Source organism: Equus quagga, chromosome 5 (genome assembly GCF_021613505.1).
Source record: "Equus quagga isolate Etosha38 chromosome 5, UCLA_HA_Equagga_1.0, whole genome shotgun sequence".
Classification (NCBI taxonomy): domain Eukaryota; kingdom Metazoa; phylum Chordata; class Mammalia; order Perissodactyla; family Equidae; genus Equus; species Equus quagga.
The window spans coordinates 4664169-4681373 of NC_060271.1; the positions used below are offsets into that span (position 1 = coordinate 4664169).

Genomic DNA, 17205 nt, shown 5'->3' on the forward strand with positions numbered 1-17205 from the left:
ATTTATTATCAGAGGGCTTTGTTCCCAGTCTCTTTGTGTATGCCTGGTCCTGGAATCCTGCCACTCTGCAGCACACGGGCTCCTTGACCCTCAGGGGTAGGGAGGTGGGCCGCAGCCCTCCCTCGCAGCGCATGCTGTGTGGCCATCCGCAGTCTTGAGTCCCTGCCCCTTCCACCCAGCTCTGGAGAATTACTCTTCCAGGCCTTCTTCCATAGCTTGATTTACACGTATCTGAATCTACAAACAGTCTAACAGACTGGTTTTTTAATTCCATCAACAATGCTGTGCTGTATAGCTCTTTTTGTTTTTATCTTAACATTTTTTAATTTTTGGACCTATCAGTGATTGTTTTAATTTTGGGGATAGGGGCATTTATCTTTCAAAATCTGATGAAAGTGACTCCTGAAAAAAAGGTGCGCATTTGCACAAATTGTGTTAAATTTCAGACAGACTTAGGCCACCCTGGAATCTCTCCTCAGACCTCTGGCAGTTAGGGAGCCCTATTCTGAGGCATTGTGGACAATCCTAAATGTGCGTAAATTTCAGTTAAAGTGTTGGCAGCTATGGCCTGGGTAAAGCTTGCTCCGCTTGTGTCCGCCCCCCTAGGTAATGTTTGCTCTGCGAGAGCTGACGGGCTCGCTGCTGGCACTCATCAAGATGGTGGTGTACTGCTGCTTCTGCAACGAGCACTTCTCCTTCTCCGTGCTGCACTGCATCAAGGTGGGACTCGGGGTCGGCGCTGGCCTAGGGCTGTGGCCCAGGCGCTGGGAAAGCATTCCTTTGCTCCCGGGCGATATGCTGCTTTTAATAACCTTAGCTGCTTTTCCTAATCATAAAAATAGGATATGCTCATGTAAAAAAAAGTGAAGAATAAAATAAGAACTCAAAATCACACCATTCATAGGAAATCACCGCAAACATTCTTTTAGGTTTTCCTCTTATTTTCCATGCATGTATTTTAACATAATTGGCATTTTGTTGTCTGTGATTTTGTGGGGTTTTTGCCCTTGACATTATGAATATTTTCCCATATCATTAAAAGTTACCAGTGAATATAGTACTTCCTTCTCCCGTGTGCCCTAATTTACTTAACCATTCCCCTCCTAGTGATGCACGTTTGCATGGCGTTTAATTTTTAGCTATTAAGAATCATACTTTATAGTCAATAATCATGCCCTGGTGACCATTTTTATGTGAAATCATTTTCCAATTTCAGATTATTTCCCCTGGCAACATTTTAAAAATCACAAGTAGGGTTTTCCCACCTTCTGAGATAGTGGTGTAGTTCGTTAGGAAGTTCTGCTCGGTACAGTCCTTACCACTGCTGCTTACGGTGCACTGACTGCACACCGGCCCTGTTCCAAGCAGGTGGCACATTTAACTTCCTTAATTCTCAAGTAGTCATGTGAGGGAAAGACTGTTATTATCACCATTTTACAGTTGAAGAAACTGAGGCACAGAGTAAATAACTTGCCCCCAGGGTCACACAACTAGTAAGTGGCAGAGTGGAAATTTGAACATTGGCAATCTGGTTCCAGGGCTGTACCCTTAACCATGTAGTTTACTGCCTTTGTAGGGATTACTAGAAAAACTCTTAAGCTTACTCACAGAATTGATAGTAGTTTTTAATCTTGAATTTTTAATTATATGAATAATGCATGACTGCATTTTTTTTGTGAAAAATTACAACATACAAATAAGGCCAAAGTCCACTTTGACCAACACTAAGCAGCCTTGTCCCCTCTACCCTACCCCAGGGACCAATATTGTTACATTGGTGTGTGTCCTGTGAATTTACACCATGTACAGTAGTGGCTGCCCACAAAATTCCTGCCACATGTCTCCCCTGCGTCGGGGTCTGTAATGGTGACACGTGTGTGTTGACAGGTGGCAGGTGATGCGGAGGTTCTTGTTCAGGCTCTTACCAAACCGTGTTGCCCTCAGGCTTCCCCGTGCAGCCCTGTCTCAGAGGTGATCGAGTCCCTCTCCTTGCTGGTTACTGATTGCAGGACCTCAGGCAGAGTCCTCCTCAGGGTGGGAGGGGATGTGACTTGACTTCACAGATTGTGAAGAGTCAGTGAGTGTGACATGTGAAGTCTTGCTTAGTGCTGGACCTGGCACCTCGGAAGCACAGTGCTGTGCTGCGGTGTCCTGTCCGCCATGTGCACGTGTGAAGTGGGCACAGCGCACAAAGGAATGGGAGCTTTGTGGACTTACCTCCTCCACTTGGTGTGTCTGGGCAGCTCCTCTGTTTCATCAGCTGACTTTTTCATACACTTCTCATCGCATGCTTGCCTCAGAGCACTCCCATTTGCAATCTCATAGCTGCCCCAGTGCATTCTGGGAAACAAAATAGGATGTGTCTAAATGAAACATCAATATAAATTTGGGCCTGTCTGGTGACTTAAAATTCTCTCCTTTCCTCTCTGCCTTCCCCCCTCCTTCCTCATCCCATAGCACAGTGTCACAGAGTGTTGGAGCTGGGAGGACCGTAGGGGTGGTTGGTTTAGTCCCAAGATTCAGCATTTGACTTGCTCCCGTCAGCCGGCTAGTGGTAGATAGTCCTGCCAGGGCCGGGATCCTGCACGGACGAGTGCCGCTCCTGCGTGCTTTCCTCTGAAGACTTACTGGAATTTTTATGCTTTTGAAAAATGTTTCAGAACCAACTAGAAACAGCTCCACCCCACGAGTTAAAGAACACATTCCAGCTGCTTCACGAGATACTGGTAAGTTACAGTATTCTGACTCACTTGAGTTCAGGGGTTTGTTAGTCTGCAAATGTTTGTAAGTGACGAACCGTGTGTGCTTGTGTTGTTTCCACATTCGTCGGGCCTGCACTTGCAGGGTCCCCTTCAGCTCAGTCGTCTTTAGAGCTTTGCTGGTGGAGTGAGCAGTAATAAAGCTGCCCTAGAGGCAGTCCCACTCAGCGAGGGAGCTGACCACGTACACAGCACTGGCAGTGCCGAGGGCGGGGGTGAGGGGGCCTTCCTGTGCATGGGGCTGTGCTGAGCACAAATACTGTGCTGTTTAGACCTCACCACAGTAGCCCTGAGGTAAGTTGTAGGCTCAACAGTTCATTTAGGTCTAAGACGCTGTTGATTATCTGTGTCCTACTAATGCCATGAAACTGAAGTATAATCGCCTGTAGGACCCAATTTTGGAAATATGAAGATCAGGGAGAAGTTTACTTATAATCGGTGAAATACAGTCTTTCTGGAACCTGAAACTTAGAGAGATGGAGTGATTTGCCCAAGGCCACCTTTAATAAGTGATGGCGCCAGGATCTGAGCCAAGCGGCTGGCCCCAGAGCCCCCGTCTCCCACCAGACCCATAGTTTGCTTGGGGAATTGTAAGGAAGTGGTATGGCTAGGAGTGGGAACCGAGTAGGGCTTGGGGAAAGAGGCCCCAACCAGATCACGAAAGGCTTCAGGAACGAGTGCATGTGGACTTTCCCTGTGGGCCAGCGGCTGCACACTGGTGGCCAAGTTCCACCTAATGCTTGTTGTATTTGGCCCAAACGGTTTTGTTTTGTTTTGTTTTGTTTTTTAATTTCTGGATTCTAGTCTGCCTTGAGAAATCCGGTAATCTGGCCATAGTGATCCCATCTGCTGGACGCCGCAGTCGCCTCGAGCAGTAGCGGCATGTCCGCTCCGAGAGGCCTATGGCCTCTGGTGCCCGCTGTCCTCACTGCTCCCGACTGTCTGAGACCCAGCACACTTAGCTCATTTCTTGGAGTCATAGATGCTTAAATTTGCAGCCTCCGCTGTCAGCTCTGGGGCGCCGGGGAAGGGCTCTAAGCAGGAGAGTGATGACCTGAGCTGTGTCTCAGAAAGATTCTCCCAGCAGTTGTTTTGAAGGATGGACTGAAGAAGGAGGCAGCATTGGAACAGGAAGACCATGTAGGAGTGTGTGGCAGTGATCTGAGTGTGGAAGAACGAGGCCTGTACTGAGGAGAGACGGGGTAGAAGGGGCCTGGGGACAGACCAAGAGGTGTTTTGGAAAGAGAATCAATAGAATTTGGTGGCTGGTTGTGAGCTGATAAGAAACTAGCCCAGGGGCTCCTTAAAGAGAGGAGGGCCTGGCTTCCCCGTAGGTCCCTGAGACTTGATAGAGGCCTTAGTTCAGGGTAAGCATTTAATAAACACTTTTGAACAAGGAAACACATCATGGACACCATTTATAAAAACTCCTCTTCCTGGTCCTTTGCCTCCGTTGGTCCTCATGCTTTTACAGACTTTGGGAGATTGTTGCTCCCCAGGCGTAGGGCCATGTGCTGTTCATCTGCTCAGCAACAGACCGCGTAGTTCACTGCACTGTGCACAGTTCAGTGCCAGAAATACTGAGCGAGTGAGACCTAGATCCAGCCTCTGTGGCCAACCCTCCACAGCAGCTGGTGGGGCCTGGCCTGTGGCAACACTTTGACACATGTGTGGTGGACACGTTGGACCCGAACTCCCTTATCCCTGGGATCATGAGATACCCGTCCTGTGACCCACAGAGAACCATAGGTGCAGTTGGTAAGAACAGAGAGGAGACGAGCAGATCTTCAAAATTGCTAATAGTTTTTCATCTTAAGTTTAAAATTTAGGATATTGTTGAGATATATGGCAATGACATGACATTTGTTTGTATTGGGTTTTGTTGAGTCAGAAACTAAATTAATCTCTTGAATTACAAAGGAAAGGCCCCTGTGGCTATAACCCAAGTTCCTCCTTCACTGACCGGCCTTCGCTCCTTCCTCTCACAGGTCATTGAAGATCCCATACAAGTAGAGCGAGTCAAGTTTGTGTTTGAGACAGAAAACGGATTACTAGGCAAGTATGGCTGCCCTTCCTAGGAAATGTCCGTAGTAACGTTGTGTGGTGACGTCCTCACAGATGGCCTGGTGTTCTAGCCGGGCTCCTCCGCCGGGTCTGCCCCACTGCTCTTCCTGGCGTAGGTCAGTGAGGAAGCAGGACAAGTCTGGTTAGGGCCGTGGGCCCCCTCACTCCAGTCAGAGGGTCTTGTCGCCCTGGACGCCTCCTGCCCTTAGTGAGATGCAGCTGGAGGCCCTTTTCCCAGGTCAGGTGAGACTCAGGGGAGCTCTGACTTTTTTCAACAAGCTAAAGGCCACTTTCTGACTCAGGAACCCTTTCATTCCACTTCGTAGCCATTGGGGAGGGAAAGCTAAAACCTCAGACTCAGGGTATTGCCAAGCTCATGAAATGTGATTGCCTTTTCACCTGTGCTGTGAATGCAGCCACATTTCTGCTGTCTGCTCATCAGTGTTTTTTGGCAGAGTTTTCTTTTTCAGAAGGCTAAAGTGGCTTTAATGAGCCATTTCTTAGAAAAAGTTTGGTTAAAAATAGTGCTATTGAACGCCCATCATCTGCCTGTATTTGCAGTTAATCTGAGTCATTTTAGATTTTGCTTTGTATTAAGAGAAGATTTAGGCCTCATTTTATGGCGGAAAAGAGATGTGAGGCAAGCAGGCCTGTACTCTGTTGCGCTGTGCCACGCGGTGGAGCAGCAGCCCTGCTCGGGGCGCACCCGGCCCCGGCGCTCACGGCCCACGCTCCTCAGGAGCAGGGAGGAGCCTGCTCGTGCTTAAATCCCCGAATACAGAGCGGGGTCTGTTTGCTGAACTGAACTAAAACCATAAATTTGTGTTTATCAGATTAACATGTTATCACTGCTCTTCTGTCAGTAGCCTGGTGGATGGAAAAGTTTGGAGGGCCCTAGTGAGTAATCAGCCAGCATAAATTTTAGTTCCTGTCACTTCTCCTAAAACTCAAGCTTTCACCGCCACGTGTGTTTCTTGAATACTATTTAAAGTAGTGTTTCTACCCATTAGAACTTGGGGAATCCTACTGAGTCGGCAGCAACCATGCTTTTAGTTAAGTTCCTTGTCTGCGCATCAGAACGGTTTGTCATCAGAACAGGAGAGCTTTTAGCACTTGGAGCCGCTCTCAGTTGAGGCTTTGCTGTTGAAATGTGCTCTTCTCCTCCTTCAGCTCTGATGCACCACAGCAACCATGTGGACAGCAGTCGCTGCTACCAGTGTGTCAAATTTCTTGTAACTCTTGCTCAAAAGTAAGTATTGACTCAAACTGCAGGGAGGAATCAGTTTTAGTTACAAGTCAAATAAGAGCAGAAAAACATCTGCCTTGTTTTAGTACCTAGAGAAGCTGCCTCAGTCAGGGTGCACTTGCTTAGAGGCACAGAAACCTGTTCAGATGGTCTCAGAGGCACGTAGAGGGAGAGTGTTGAAAGGGTAATAGACCTTATGGGATCTAAAGAAAAAAGCTCAACCACTAGGCCGTGTGCAGAAGGGCAGGGATCGAGGCAGAGTTAGAGACCTTGACAGCAGGAGTTCATGACCCTTCACTCGACATCGCTTCCGTTGATGTCACTTCACTGCCAGCTCTTCCAGGTCCCCACTTTCAAGACAGTCTGTCACAGAGACGAAATCACGTCCCAGCCTCTCACACTGTGAACCCAGGCGCCGTGCCAGCTGCTCCGCCTGTGTTCATGCTCACCTGAGCTTTCCCACAGCCACGTGCGGTTAGGCGCTGTGGGCAGTCCCTTATCACAGGTGGGTTAGTGACATGCCTGCCGTCAGAGCTGGGACTTGAGCACAGGCTGACTGACTTCAAGGCAAAGGTTCTTTTCTCTTTTTATTAATTGTGCTAAAACATACGTAACATAAAATTTATGATTTTGACCATTTTTAGGCGTGCAGTTCAGTGGCATTAAGTCCATCCACTTGCTGTGCAACCATCACCACTATCCATCTCCAGAACTTTTTTCATCTTCAAAACCTCAAATTCGATCCCCACTAAACAACAACTCCTCAGTCCTCCTCCCTCTGGCAGGCACCGTTCTGCTTTCTGGCTCTATGAATTTGACTGTTCTCAGCACCTCACGGAAGTGGAATCATGCGCTATTTGTCTTTTTGTGACTGGCTCATTTCACTTAGCATGATTTCCTCAAGGTTTATCCATGTTGTAGCATGTGTCAGATTTCCCTTCCTTCTGTAGGCCTGAATAATATTCCAGTGTATGTATATTCCACGTGTTGTTTATCCGTCATCTGGCAGTAGCCACTTGGAAAGCAGAGGTTCTCAATGTTAGAAGGAACCTTAGTGGTTTGCTATCTCAAGTCCACCCTTTAATGCCCAGGCAGATGGAAGATTGGGGGACTCCATGATAACCTAAGGTTTTGAGCAGACCACACTGCCTCACTGAGTTTTGCACCAAGTCGTCTTTATAGCTTAAATTATTTAGCTCCAGATTTTTGCTCATTCTTAGGCTGAGTATTGCCATCCTTGGACTTGTACCAAAATAAGAATGAGAAACCCGTTAGGCGTCATCTGCTCATTAGACCGTCCTCAACAGATATAACTGAGAGAGCCCCATTGAAACAATACCTGCACACGTGTTTGCCGGATGAGACAGATTGTGGACACAGATGGATGTCATCCTGCCCCAGTGGTGGGTTCCCTGATGGGGCTTGCTCTTAGCAGCCTGTCCTCATAAGTATTTGCCTAAGAGCGGCATCTCCACAGAGTGTTGAGGCCACACAATCTGTCTGAGGCCAGCAGACACAGTCCAGACACCAGTGTCTTTATGTGCTTCCGTGTCCTTCACATGTCAGTTTATACACATGTGAGGTGCAGTATGGCCGCCAGTACTGTCTTCAGACATGCACAATAGCTTTCTAGATGGGCAAGTAAAACTGGAGAGAGAGGGGGGCTCCAGGACCGCACTTCCAAATTGTTTTTCCTATACTATCATTCATTCTTATTCAAATCATAAAAGGTAAAGACTAGTTTGATTCTATCGAGAAGTCACTTAGGGGGCTGGCCTGGTGGCGCAGCAGTTAAGTGCTCACGTTCCACTTTGGCGGCCCAGGGTTCGCTGGTTCAAATCCCGGGTGCGGACATGGCACCGCTTGGCAAGCCATGCTGTGGCAGGCGTCCCACATATAAAGTAGAGGAAGATGGCATGAATGTTAGCTCAGGGCCAGTCTTCCTCAGCAAAAAGAGGAGGATTGGCAGCAGATGTTAGCTGAGGGCTAATCATCCTCAAAAAAAAAAAGTCACTTATTAAATATACAATTTGTTGTGCACTTTTTGTTTTATTTTTCATTTTGCAACTTTGAATTTTACTAGAACTGACTGGATGAGTTAGAGATAGATGAGACTTTTACGACACATTTACCTTTTGTTGCCTTTGAAGTTTAAATGTGAGCATATCCAAACCAAAAAAAAAAAACTAAAAATTTAATATAAAGACAACTGAACTTTAATGAGAGTAGCGTTAGTGTTTCCAAATTTAAACAGTACTGTAGATTGAGCAAGTGTGTATGCAGAGAAAGCGTTGTCTAATGTGCCTCCCCGACCTGCAGGTGCCCTGCTGCGAAGGAGTACTTCAAGGAGCACGCGCACCACTGGAGCTGGGCTGTGCAGTGGCTGCAGAAGAAGGTCGGTCCGTCTGCGCTCGCTGGCTCTGACGTAGGAGTGGGGACAGTGCGTCTTGTCAGGAAGCAGCTCTTAAACTTAATTTTGAGACTGACCTCCAAGTATTTTCAGACTTCAAACCTTTTTTAGTACAGTTGATAGCTATCAATATGCATTAAATTTGTGTCTTAACTTTATGGGTGAAAAAGTAGGGATTGTATAGGACGTAGCATTTGCTGTTACCGAGATCTTGAGAGCGGAAGTGAGCTCTCCCGAGAAAGACTCTCCTGGTGGGATGGAAGGTCTGGGTGGACTTAGATGCCACTCGGCTGCTCCTTGTCCTCTGGTAGCTGGGGTTAGCAGTGCGGGCTCGCGGGTGCCTGTCCGCCATCTCTGACGGTGCTCTGGCCCCCCGCCTCAGATGTCGGAGCACTACTGGACGCCGCAGAGCAACGTCTCCAATGAGACGTCAACTGGGAAAACCTTCCAGCGAACCATCTCCGCTCAGGTGACGGTTGTCTTGATTTTGTGTGGCTTGAAATCCCTGAGGTAGGATTTTTAGTATGTTTCTCAGAAACTGCAGCCTCAGAGCAGAGAGATATAGGTTGAAAATGAGAAAGAGCAGAAGAAAGGATTGAATTTCCATGACAAGATGGCACATGGGCGTAGTTATGCAGACCATTTGCCTAGAAGAAAAGCATGCAGCTCGGTCAGTCTGGTCCCCAGCCTGCTGCTGAGGTCGGGGGGGCGCTCTGGCGGCCACCATGCAGGCAGCAGCCTCGAGGTTCCCGGGTGGTCTTCCCTGGTGGGTGCTGCCGCCACTTAACAGCCGCTGACTCTGGCTTCCTGTGTGAAATCGCCCTCAGGACACATTGGCATACGCCACGGCTTTGCTGAACGAGAAAGAGCAATCGGGAAGCAGTAACGGGTCAGAGAGCAGTCCCGCGAACGAGAACGGAGAGAGGCATTTACAGCAGGTGCGACGGTAGGCCTGTCCTGTGGAGGGCAGCGCCGGCTCTGAAGTTCTCCAAAAAGAGCTTCCATGATCAGGAGACAAAAGGCCCCAGCTCCGCCCGCCAGTGACCTCAGTCCAGGACACACCAACAGCATGCTCACGGAGTAGACCAGCGGCGTCAACAGGAAAGTGGAAGGGCTTGCAGGCGTCCGTGGCTGGCTGTTGTCATCCACTTGGAGATAAAGCCCGGCCACTGACATCGTCAGGCCAGCTTGTAGGCTCCGTTCTGCTGGGTTACAAACTGCCCCCCAACCTGTGTATTCACCAGCCTTCCTGAAAACACGGCCCCTAAAAGGAGGGGCCTTGTGCCTTAGAAATATACCTGCTTGTCAGGGAGTCAAAGAATAATTTTAAGCTTTTTAAAAAAAAAATAGGAACATTTTCTGTACTGATCACAACAATAGTAAAGGAATGAAATAGTTATTGAACACCTACTCTGTGCAAAGTAACACAGCAGTGCGGATGTGGCGAGGCGCAGGGGGTCTTCCCTGCAGTCAGCGAGCGTCCCTCTGCGATCCCTCACGGACTCGGCACAGAGGCCTCATTGAGTGAGCCCTGTTGATGTCCTTTGTTGTCTCTCGGATCCTCGGAACCACCTTGCGAGGTCCCGGTTACCCTGAGTGTGCAGGAGGGAAACTGAGGCTCAGCACAGTGATGTGATTTCACCCAAGGCCCCTCTCAGCAGTTTGCCTCATCACCTGCTTTATTTGCAGAGAAAATAAAAGCTATCAGACAAGAGCTCCTGCAGCTGCTGCAGTGTCCTCATCTCTCCCGTGGCCGAGGCGTCCCTCCCCGCTCCCCAGGCTCCAGCCAGCCCGCCTGCCCCAGCTCTGCAGAAACCTTACACCCTCTTTCTCTCCCTCCCTGCCCCCACCCCTTCCCCCCTTCCCCGCCCCCCTTGGCATCTTGATCCTCTCCCTCTCTGCAGATCCCTTCCAGCAGTGTCGACACACTCAGCTCTCCCCTCCTTTAGAAACCACCTCTCTCCTTCTCTTTCCCCTGCCTTCTCTCCTTTTCTTCACAGCCAAAATTCTCCAAAGGATTATGGAGACTTAGCTGTCTCCATATTCCCTCTCACCCTTTCTTCAGCCTCTTCCAGCAGACTGCCTCCCTCCGCCCCAGCAGGTGTGCTAACGAGTAGCCTACATTTCTCGGTGCTCATCTTAGTTGACTGCTCAGCAGCATCGGACACTGCTGGCCACTCCTCCCCTTTTGAAATACTCTCTTCTGGGGCTTCCATGACACCTCACTCCACCCCTGTGGCTGTTCTTTCTCAGCTCCCCTTCCAGTTCAGCCTCTTCTGGGCCGCCACTAAGTGTTCCTCAAGTCCCTGTCCTGTGTCCTCTTGCCCCTTGCTCACACCCACAGCCTCGACTCTTCTAAGTGCCAGACACGTACATCAGCTCCCTTCTCCCTGATATCTCCACTTGATTCGTCTCAGACTTACCGTGCCCAGCCCCTCCTCACCACCCGCAAAGCTGGTCCTCATCTCATGAGTAGCTCCCCTGTCCCAGGGTGTCGAGCAGACACCTGGGTGACATCCGGTTTCACGGATCCTGTCAGATTGACCTTTTAAATGTCTCTCCTCCATCTGTCGTCATAAGCACCTTAGTCCCTGGATCTCTGTAAGACTCTCCTGCCTCGCCTCTTCTCCTCTCTCGTTCATTTGCTTCAATGTTTCAGTGGCTTTCCATCGCTCTTAGGATAAAGGCCAGAATCCTCAGCACAGTCCTGCTTGATGTGGCCCCTGCATGCCTCGCTCCTCTCATCTTCAGAGTTATAGAAACCTTTCGGCTTTCTTTCAGTTTATCAGATATTCTCTGTTCTTCCCCCTCAGGCTCCTCCACTACCTCCCACTTCCTGACAGCTGACCTGTCACTTTGCAGACTCTGCCCGCTCCCCCCCCCCCCCCCCCCCCGGCCGAGGCGGGGCCAGGCACATTGCAGGCATTTGGAACCATCCGTTAGTGTATGGCCCAAAGGCCATACAGTGGGTGACAGGCAGAACTCGGACGCCAGAATGACCCGCGCCATCCGTGGGCACGTGGCAGCCAGCGCCTGCCTCCGCCCTGCTCGCCCAGAGTTCTGAGAGCCGTGTGCACTGCTACAAGGCAGCTTTGTGACTTTAGCCAAGTCACTGGGTTAAATGCCTAAATGAGAAGGTAGAATTGAAAATTTTGCATGATCCAGAATTGTCAGGTAGAAGGTGTTAAAGTTATGTTTTATTACCCTTTGATGGACATTAAATAAACTTGTTAAATGAGAACACGTTTAAACTACAGAACACAAGTCAGCATAGAAAACCTTTTTTTCTAACTTGACTATGTCTGAGTTTAACTTCCTTTTCTTTCTCAAAGGGTTCAGAATCACCCATGATGATTGGCGAGTTAAGAAGTGACCTTGACGATGTCGATCCCTAGAGGAACATGCCAGCACACGAGGAGAAGTCACATCCAGCTCCTGCACGCTCAGCATCTTTGTGAAATCAGACTCTCATCCTTGAACCCTTTGGAGGAGCCGGGAAGCTGGAGCAGGGGGAGCCTGCTGTGACGGGAGCAGCAGCGTTTTTAAGGAAAGTGCCCTCAGGGCCGCTGGGGAGGCGGGGAGCGGGGAGCGCGCCAGCAGTGGGAGGCTCGGGCCTGTGCGGCAGCCGCCCCGGAACACGGTCCATATGTGGATTAACATTTTGGTGGAGATTTTAGGAAATAAAGCTGGTGGCAGACTTTTTTGTTACATGAACATGCAGGAGTGAGTGAGGGTAGGGCTGTTGCTTTTTCTACAATGCTACAGAAGAATTCCTTTGGTTTTTATATTTAAAAAAAAGAAGCAAACTGCCTTTAGATGTGTGGGGGCAAGTTTTTAATCGTGCAGTAACATTGAATAGATGATGTAAAGACGTGATGGTTCCTCCGCGCTGGAAAGAGCGGCTGAGGCAGCTGACAGACCTTTGTATTTGATATGTCTCCCTGTTTGCACAGCTCAGATGGTCTGGGTGAGAGCCCTGTGCATCAGCTCGGACCTTCATGAGATGTGATCTGGATCACAAATTGGGAAATGATTAAGCTCTTTAAGGTATTTTCCTGATATCATTGGGATTGAAAAGAGCAATAAAAAAAATGCTGTTTCCTCCCGAAGTACAGGGTGCACTTTGACGCCAGTCACTAAGGAAGTTTTGAGTTGTCCCCAAAACAAATTTTAAAAACAGCAAAATAAAAGGCACTTTAAAATATAATTTTATTGAGTTTGACTTCATATAATCTTCTTTTTAACGCGTGGAGACATATTGAATAAACTGTAGTCTTAAATCATGTGATCTGCAATCATTTGCTTTTGCTTAAAACGCACTTACCGAAACCCTTGGGGCTGGTTGTGTGAAGGTCAGTATTTGAGTTGGAGACACTGCTGTGTGAGTTCTTAGTAACTGTAATGCAGAGAAGGAATTTGAGACTGTTTCTCCTCCACGTGACTAATGAACACTGAAAAGACAGGGACGAGATTGATTTTCCCAGTGATAACTAGAAGGCAGTTGAACCACCATCCATTTAGTTGTATTTCCCCCTTATAACCCCATTCACTGACTGCAGGTTACATTCTAGCTCCCCTTTTTTTGGTGGGGGGAGGAGATATGCCAACATATTTCATATATTTTGTACATTTTGTATTTTGAGTTGCTACCCACATTTTCAACCCTCTTTTTGGTGTTCTGCCTTATTTTCAATTCACCACGCCCAGAACCAGGGAGCCTCGGGAGGTGCCAGGTTGCCATTGTTGGCTAGAATTGCCAAGTCAGAGGGGCTCAGCCGGCCCCACAGAGCCCCGTTGGTTGTTCCTGCGTTGAGCAGCACGTGACAGGCAGCTTTCGTCGTGTGTGTGTCAGTCGCCTGGTCATTTCCCTGTTGAACTGTTGAAGTCTCCATGCGGCAGGCTTCGGTTTGTAATCGTGTAACCTACCTGGGGCTGGCGGTGGCCTTTGTCAGAGACACCGAGGACGTGTGGGGCCGGCATTTGAGAGCAGCGCTGTGGCCTCAGAGAAGTGCTCAGGGGCAGCTGGCAAATTTTATCTGGTTCTGATGTTTTTGCAGTTTTGAATGTGATGTTTTAAAATTGCTTTTGAGTCCATGAATACTCCACGTCCTCCTGTTCTCCCCACCCCATGTTCACCCCTCTCTCCACCCCCATCCTCCCAGAACGATTGTATGGGGCTTGACATTGACATGCTGGAGATGGTACGTGTTGGGGCGACATCGCCGGTGACTACACTCTTGGGAGCCCAAATTCAAGAGTGGAATTGCTACTTGTAGTCCCCTTATTTCCTATGGAAACAGCACCTTCCACGCCCCCGGCACCTGCTGTCCTCCCCGTGGAGCTTCATCCGATCGCCCGGCACTCGTGTGTCACGTGCTCTGGTTGATTGTGCTGACATGGTTGCTGCGATGAACATCCCTTTCCCTTTGCCAGTAACCACGTGATTTCCAACGGCTGCAGTCTGGACCTGCTGATGACTTTTTTTTAAAGTAGTACAACAAAGTGACAATTATGACAGGCTTACCTTGGAAGAGTTGTCATTTTTACTGCCAATTTTTTGGATGAAGATGTTTTTATAAATCCTTCAAAGTGGTCTGCACGTCAAGGAGGAGTTGCACAACTAACCGAGGGCTGTATGTTCTCGAGAAGCTCCGTCATGAGGCCCCCCTGGGATGGCCGAGCGCCTCCCAGCAGGCGGCTTGCCCAGGACCCCTCCCTCCTGGAGGCCTTGCCTGCTCACTGATGGCGCAACAAACGGGAGGGCCCCGGAGCCCCGCAGCAGACCCCCACGCCCTCCCGCTGAGCCCCCGGTGCAGGAGCCGCCTCGGGAGTCGGGCGAGCAGACTGGAATTGCCCTCTGCTACCTCTTGTGTACAAAACCTTGTTTATAGAATTTCCAAAGGAAGTGGATAAATTAGGGAAGTATCTTCATTCTAAATTTGGTTCATGAGTGGCAGAGTTCTTAGCTTCTAAGGGTATAAAATAAATTTTTCAAAAATGTGGAGTTGGAGTCTCCTGACATTTTTCTGCGTGTGTCAGAAAGCAGCCGTGGGGGCCGCGTCCTGGGGGGAAGTGATGCTGCGGTGCTGCCGCGTGAATAGGGTCCCCTCTCCAAGTTTGCTGTTCTTCCCTCTGGGTAACGTGACCATTTCAGGATTCATTTGCAAAGCCTGGAAAATGGTGCCGAGTTCAGCACCATTGATGGCCTACAGACGTCTCCCCCTTAGCTTCCGCATCCCCCAAGTGGCCCCTGGCGTGAAGCATGTCCCTGGCCAAGCTGGGTTTCTTGCTGGACCCCGGGGGTCTCAGTTTCACCCCTGAGGTCCTGTGTTGGTGCACGTGGCTCCCTTTCCCGGAATGTTGCTGGTCCTGTGGCCGACACCCACCTCTCCCCTGCTCCAGGCGACCACCTGCCAACATCTGCAGGGACCAGGTTGTTCCCTTCTCGAAGTCACAGTGCCGCGGGCGTGGAGCTCTCACAGCCCAACGCTTGACAGCGCCGTCCCGGGGGTGGAGGGGGGGCGGCGTCCAGCACCGCACAGCAGGCGAGGTGGGTGGGCACAGGTGCGCACGCTGTCTTCCCTGGCCCTCGGGCATTGGTGTCTGGCGGCTCTGGAACGCTTTCCATGATGCTATGTTGTCAGAAAATAGTTTGGGAGGGTTTTTGCCTTTGTAGGCAGATTCTCTCACCATTTATGATATGGGCTATTTAGAGAGAGGCCTTGCTCAGGAGAGCTACACTCGCCAGCCTCAGAGCGGGGCTGGGAGGACCCACAGAGAGCCGGATCGTTGTACTTGGCCAACTGGAAAGTTCTAAGCCTGTTCTTAATTTCCCATCATGAGAAATGATCATGGACATAGTGCTGACCCATTACAGAAGCCTTGGGCACTCACACAACTGATTGCCTAAACGCTGACTCTGTGCCAGGCACCAGGGAGCGGAGAACGAAAAGAGCTGGGGCCCAGAGCTCAGTGGTGGGCGTGGACGACAGTGTCCAGAAGGCTGTAGGCACAAGGTACCAGGGAGGGGACCCTGGCTGCTTGGGGGCCTCTGGGAAGCTGCGGGGAGACACTGACCTATCCTAGGACAGGGACCAGGCCTTATCAGGTACTTGATTTCTTCAACCATTCGGGTGCTGGTACAAGCAAGGCATCATGCTGGACAAAGGCAGGCAAGTCATGACAGTTGTTTTTATTTTAAAAAGTCACCATATGATAAAAACACTACCAAACCCAGAATAAATATCTTCAAGTTACAAAAGCAAAACAGAGGTCTAGAAAAGCTCATTGCAATAAAAAGGCAAGCGAGAGAGCTGTTTGCAAACCCAGACCGAAAAGATAAATGCATGCCTGTTTGTTTGCGTGGGGCGGGGAGAGCTCGAGGAGGGGGAGTTGCCCCCCATCCCTTGGAGGGCGTCTCCACCTGGGTCACGCTGGATCAGCCAGTGCGCCCGCCCCGTGCTCTGTCCTCAGTCACAGCGCTCCCTTGCGTCTGTGCGCCGAATCTGGGCTCAAGTCCTGGCACCACCTCACTTTCTGTGTGAGCTTGGCAGGCACGCCCCCTCTCTAGTTCCCACTTTCTCCCTCCCTAAAGCAGGGATGACAACATGTCCTGTGTGGGGTGGGCTCAAGGGCTGGGTGAGAGGTGTATGGCCGGCATGGAGCCCTCCACTGCAGACTGAAGTCAGCCCCGGGGGTGATGTCTCCCTGCCAGGAGCAGGCCGAGGGCAGCTGAGAGAAACAAAGGCACAGCCCAGATCACTGGGACCTGTCTCCAGCCTCTAGCTGGATCTCTCATGCTGCTGCTGGGGGCCCAGGGGTGGGTTCAGGAGCTAGGAATTTTATCAGTGAAAGCTGTCTTACAGGAGGTGAGTCCTAACACAGGACTGGGAGGGCCCATGGAGACCATGGACTGATGGAGAACTCTCCAGAGAAAGCAAGGACTTGAACCAAGGTCTCTTGGCAGCTGACCAGGGGCTCATTCTTCTGGCCTCAATGTCCGTATCTATCCAATGGATAGGCCAGGCCCTGCCCTTGTAACAGGGCTGCTCTGAAACTCTGTGAGGATGCCGGTGGAGAAGCACTCTGGGCATTGTGAAGCATTGGCAGGATCTGGGGAAGCATCCCGTCAGTGCCTACCTTCCACCCTGCACCCCTAGAGGCATGGAAAACTGGTCTTCCGTTAATCAGGAGCCCAAAGGGGCCCTCCAAGTGGGCAGGAAGTGAGGGGGCCTCTCCGCCTTTCACACTCCCTTCCCCTGACTGATGCTTGGCCCCTGCCAGCCCTCAAGGTCCCCCTTGCCTCCCCACGTGAGGACTGTTACCCCCTCGTGGAGGCCGGGGACTGCCTGCCTGACGTGGAGCAGGGGCTCAGAAAGGTCATTCTGCCCCCAAGTGTTGGCATCTTGGGAGCCGCTTGCAGGAAGCGGGGCATGGCTTGACCAGCGTTAATGGCCGAGTGCCAGGCATAGCCCTGCAGGGAGGGAGGGGCTGCCCAGTGCCTGCAGCCCTGCCACACCCAGCCTCCCTCAGCTCAGGCCTGGGAGGGGCTGAGAGAGCAGGTTGCTCCAGGCAGGGAGCGCTGCCCACCCCCAGCACCAGCAGCCTGTCCCCTGGGGCCCAGGCTGAGGACCCAGAAAGAAGGAGCCATTTCAAAGCTCAGTCAAGACCTGGAACCCCAGCACCCAGGCCCGGCCCCCTTCCCTGCGTGTGCGTCCCCAGGGCTG

General features: G+C 50.5%; 1 protein-coding gene across 1 annotated transcript in view; it reads left to right on the forward strand.

Moving 5' to 3' along the window:
• Positions 1 to 14483, forward strand: part of USP24 (ubiquitin specific peptidase 24) — a 139040-nt gene extending 124557 nt beyond the window's left edge. The window contains exons 61-68 of the mRNA XM_046661124.1: positions 607 to 720; positions 2661 to 2726; positions 4748 to 4814; positions 5994 to 6072; positions 8389 to 8464; positions 8862 to 8948; positions 9307 to 9417; positions 11812 to 14483. Coding sequence (XP_046517080.1) covers positions 607 to 720; positions 2661 to 2726; positions 4748 to 4814; positions 5994 to 6072; positions 8389 to 8464; positions 8862 to 8948; positions 9307 to 9417; positions 11812 to 11874 — 663 coding nt within the window. The 3' untranslated portion in view covers positions 11875 to 14483. The remainder of the gene's footprint in view (positions 1 to 606; positions 721 to 2660; positions 2727 to 4747; positions 4815 to 5993; positions 6073 to 8388; positions 8465 to 8861; positions 8949 to 9306; positions 9418 to 11811) is intronic.
• Positions 14484 to 17205: the final 2722 nt, after the last annotated feature.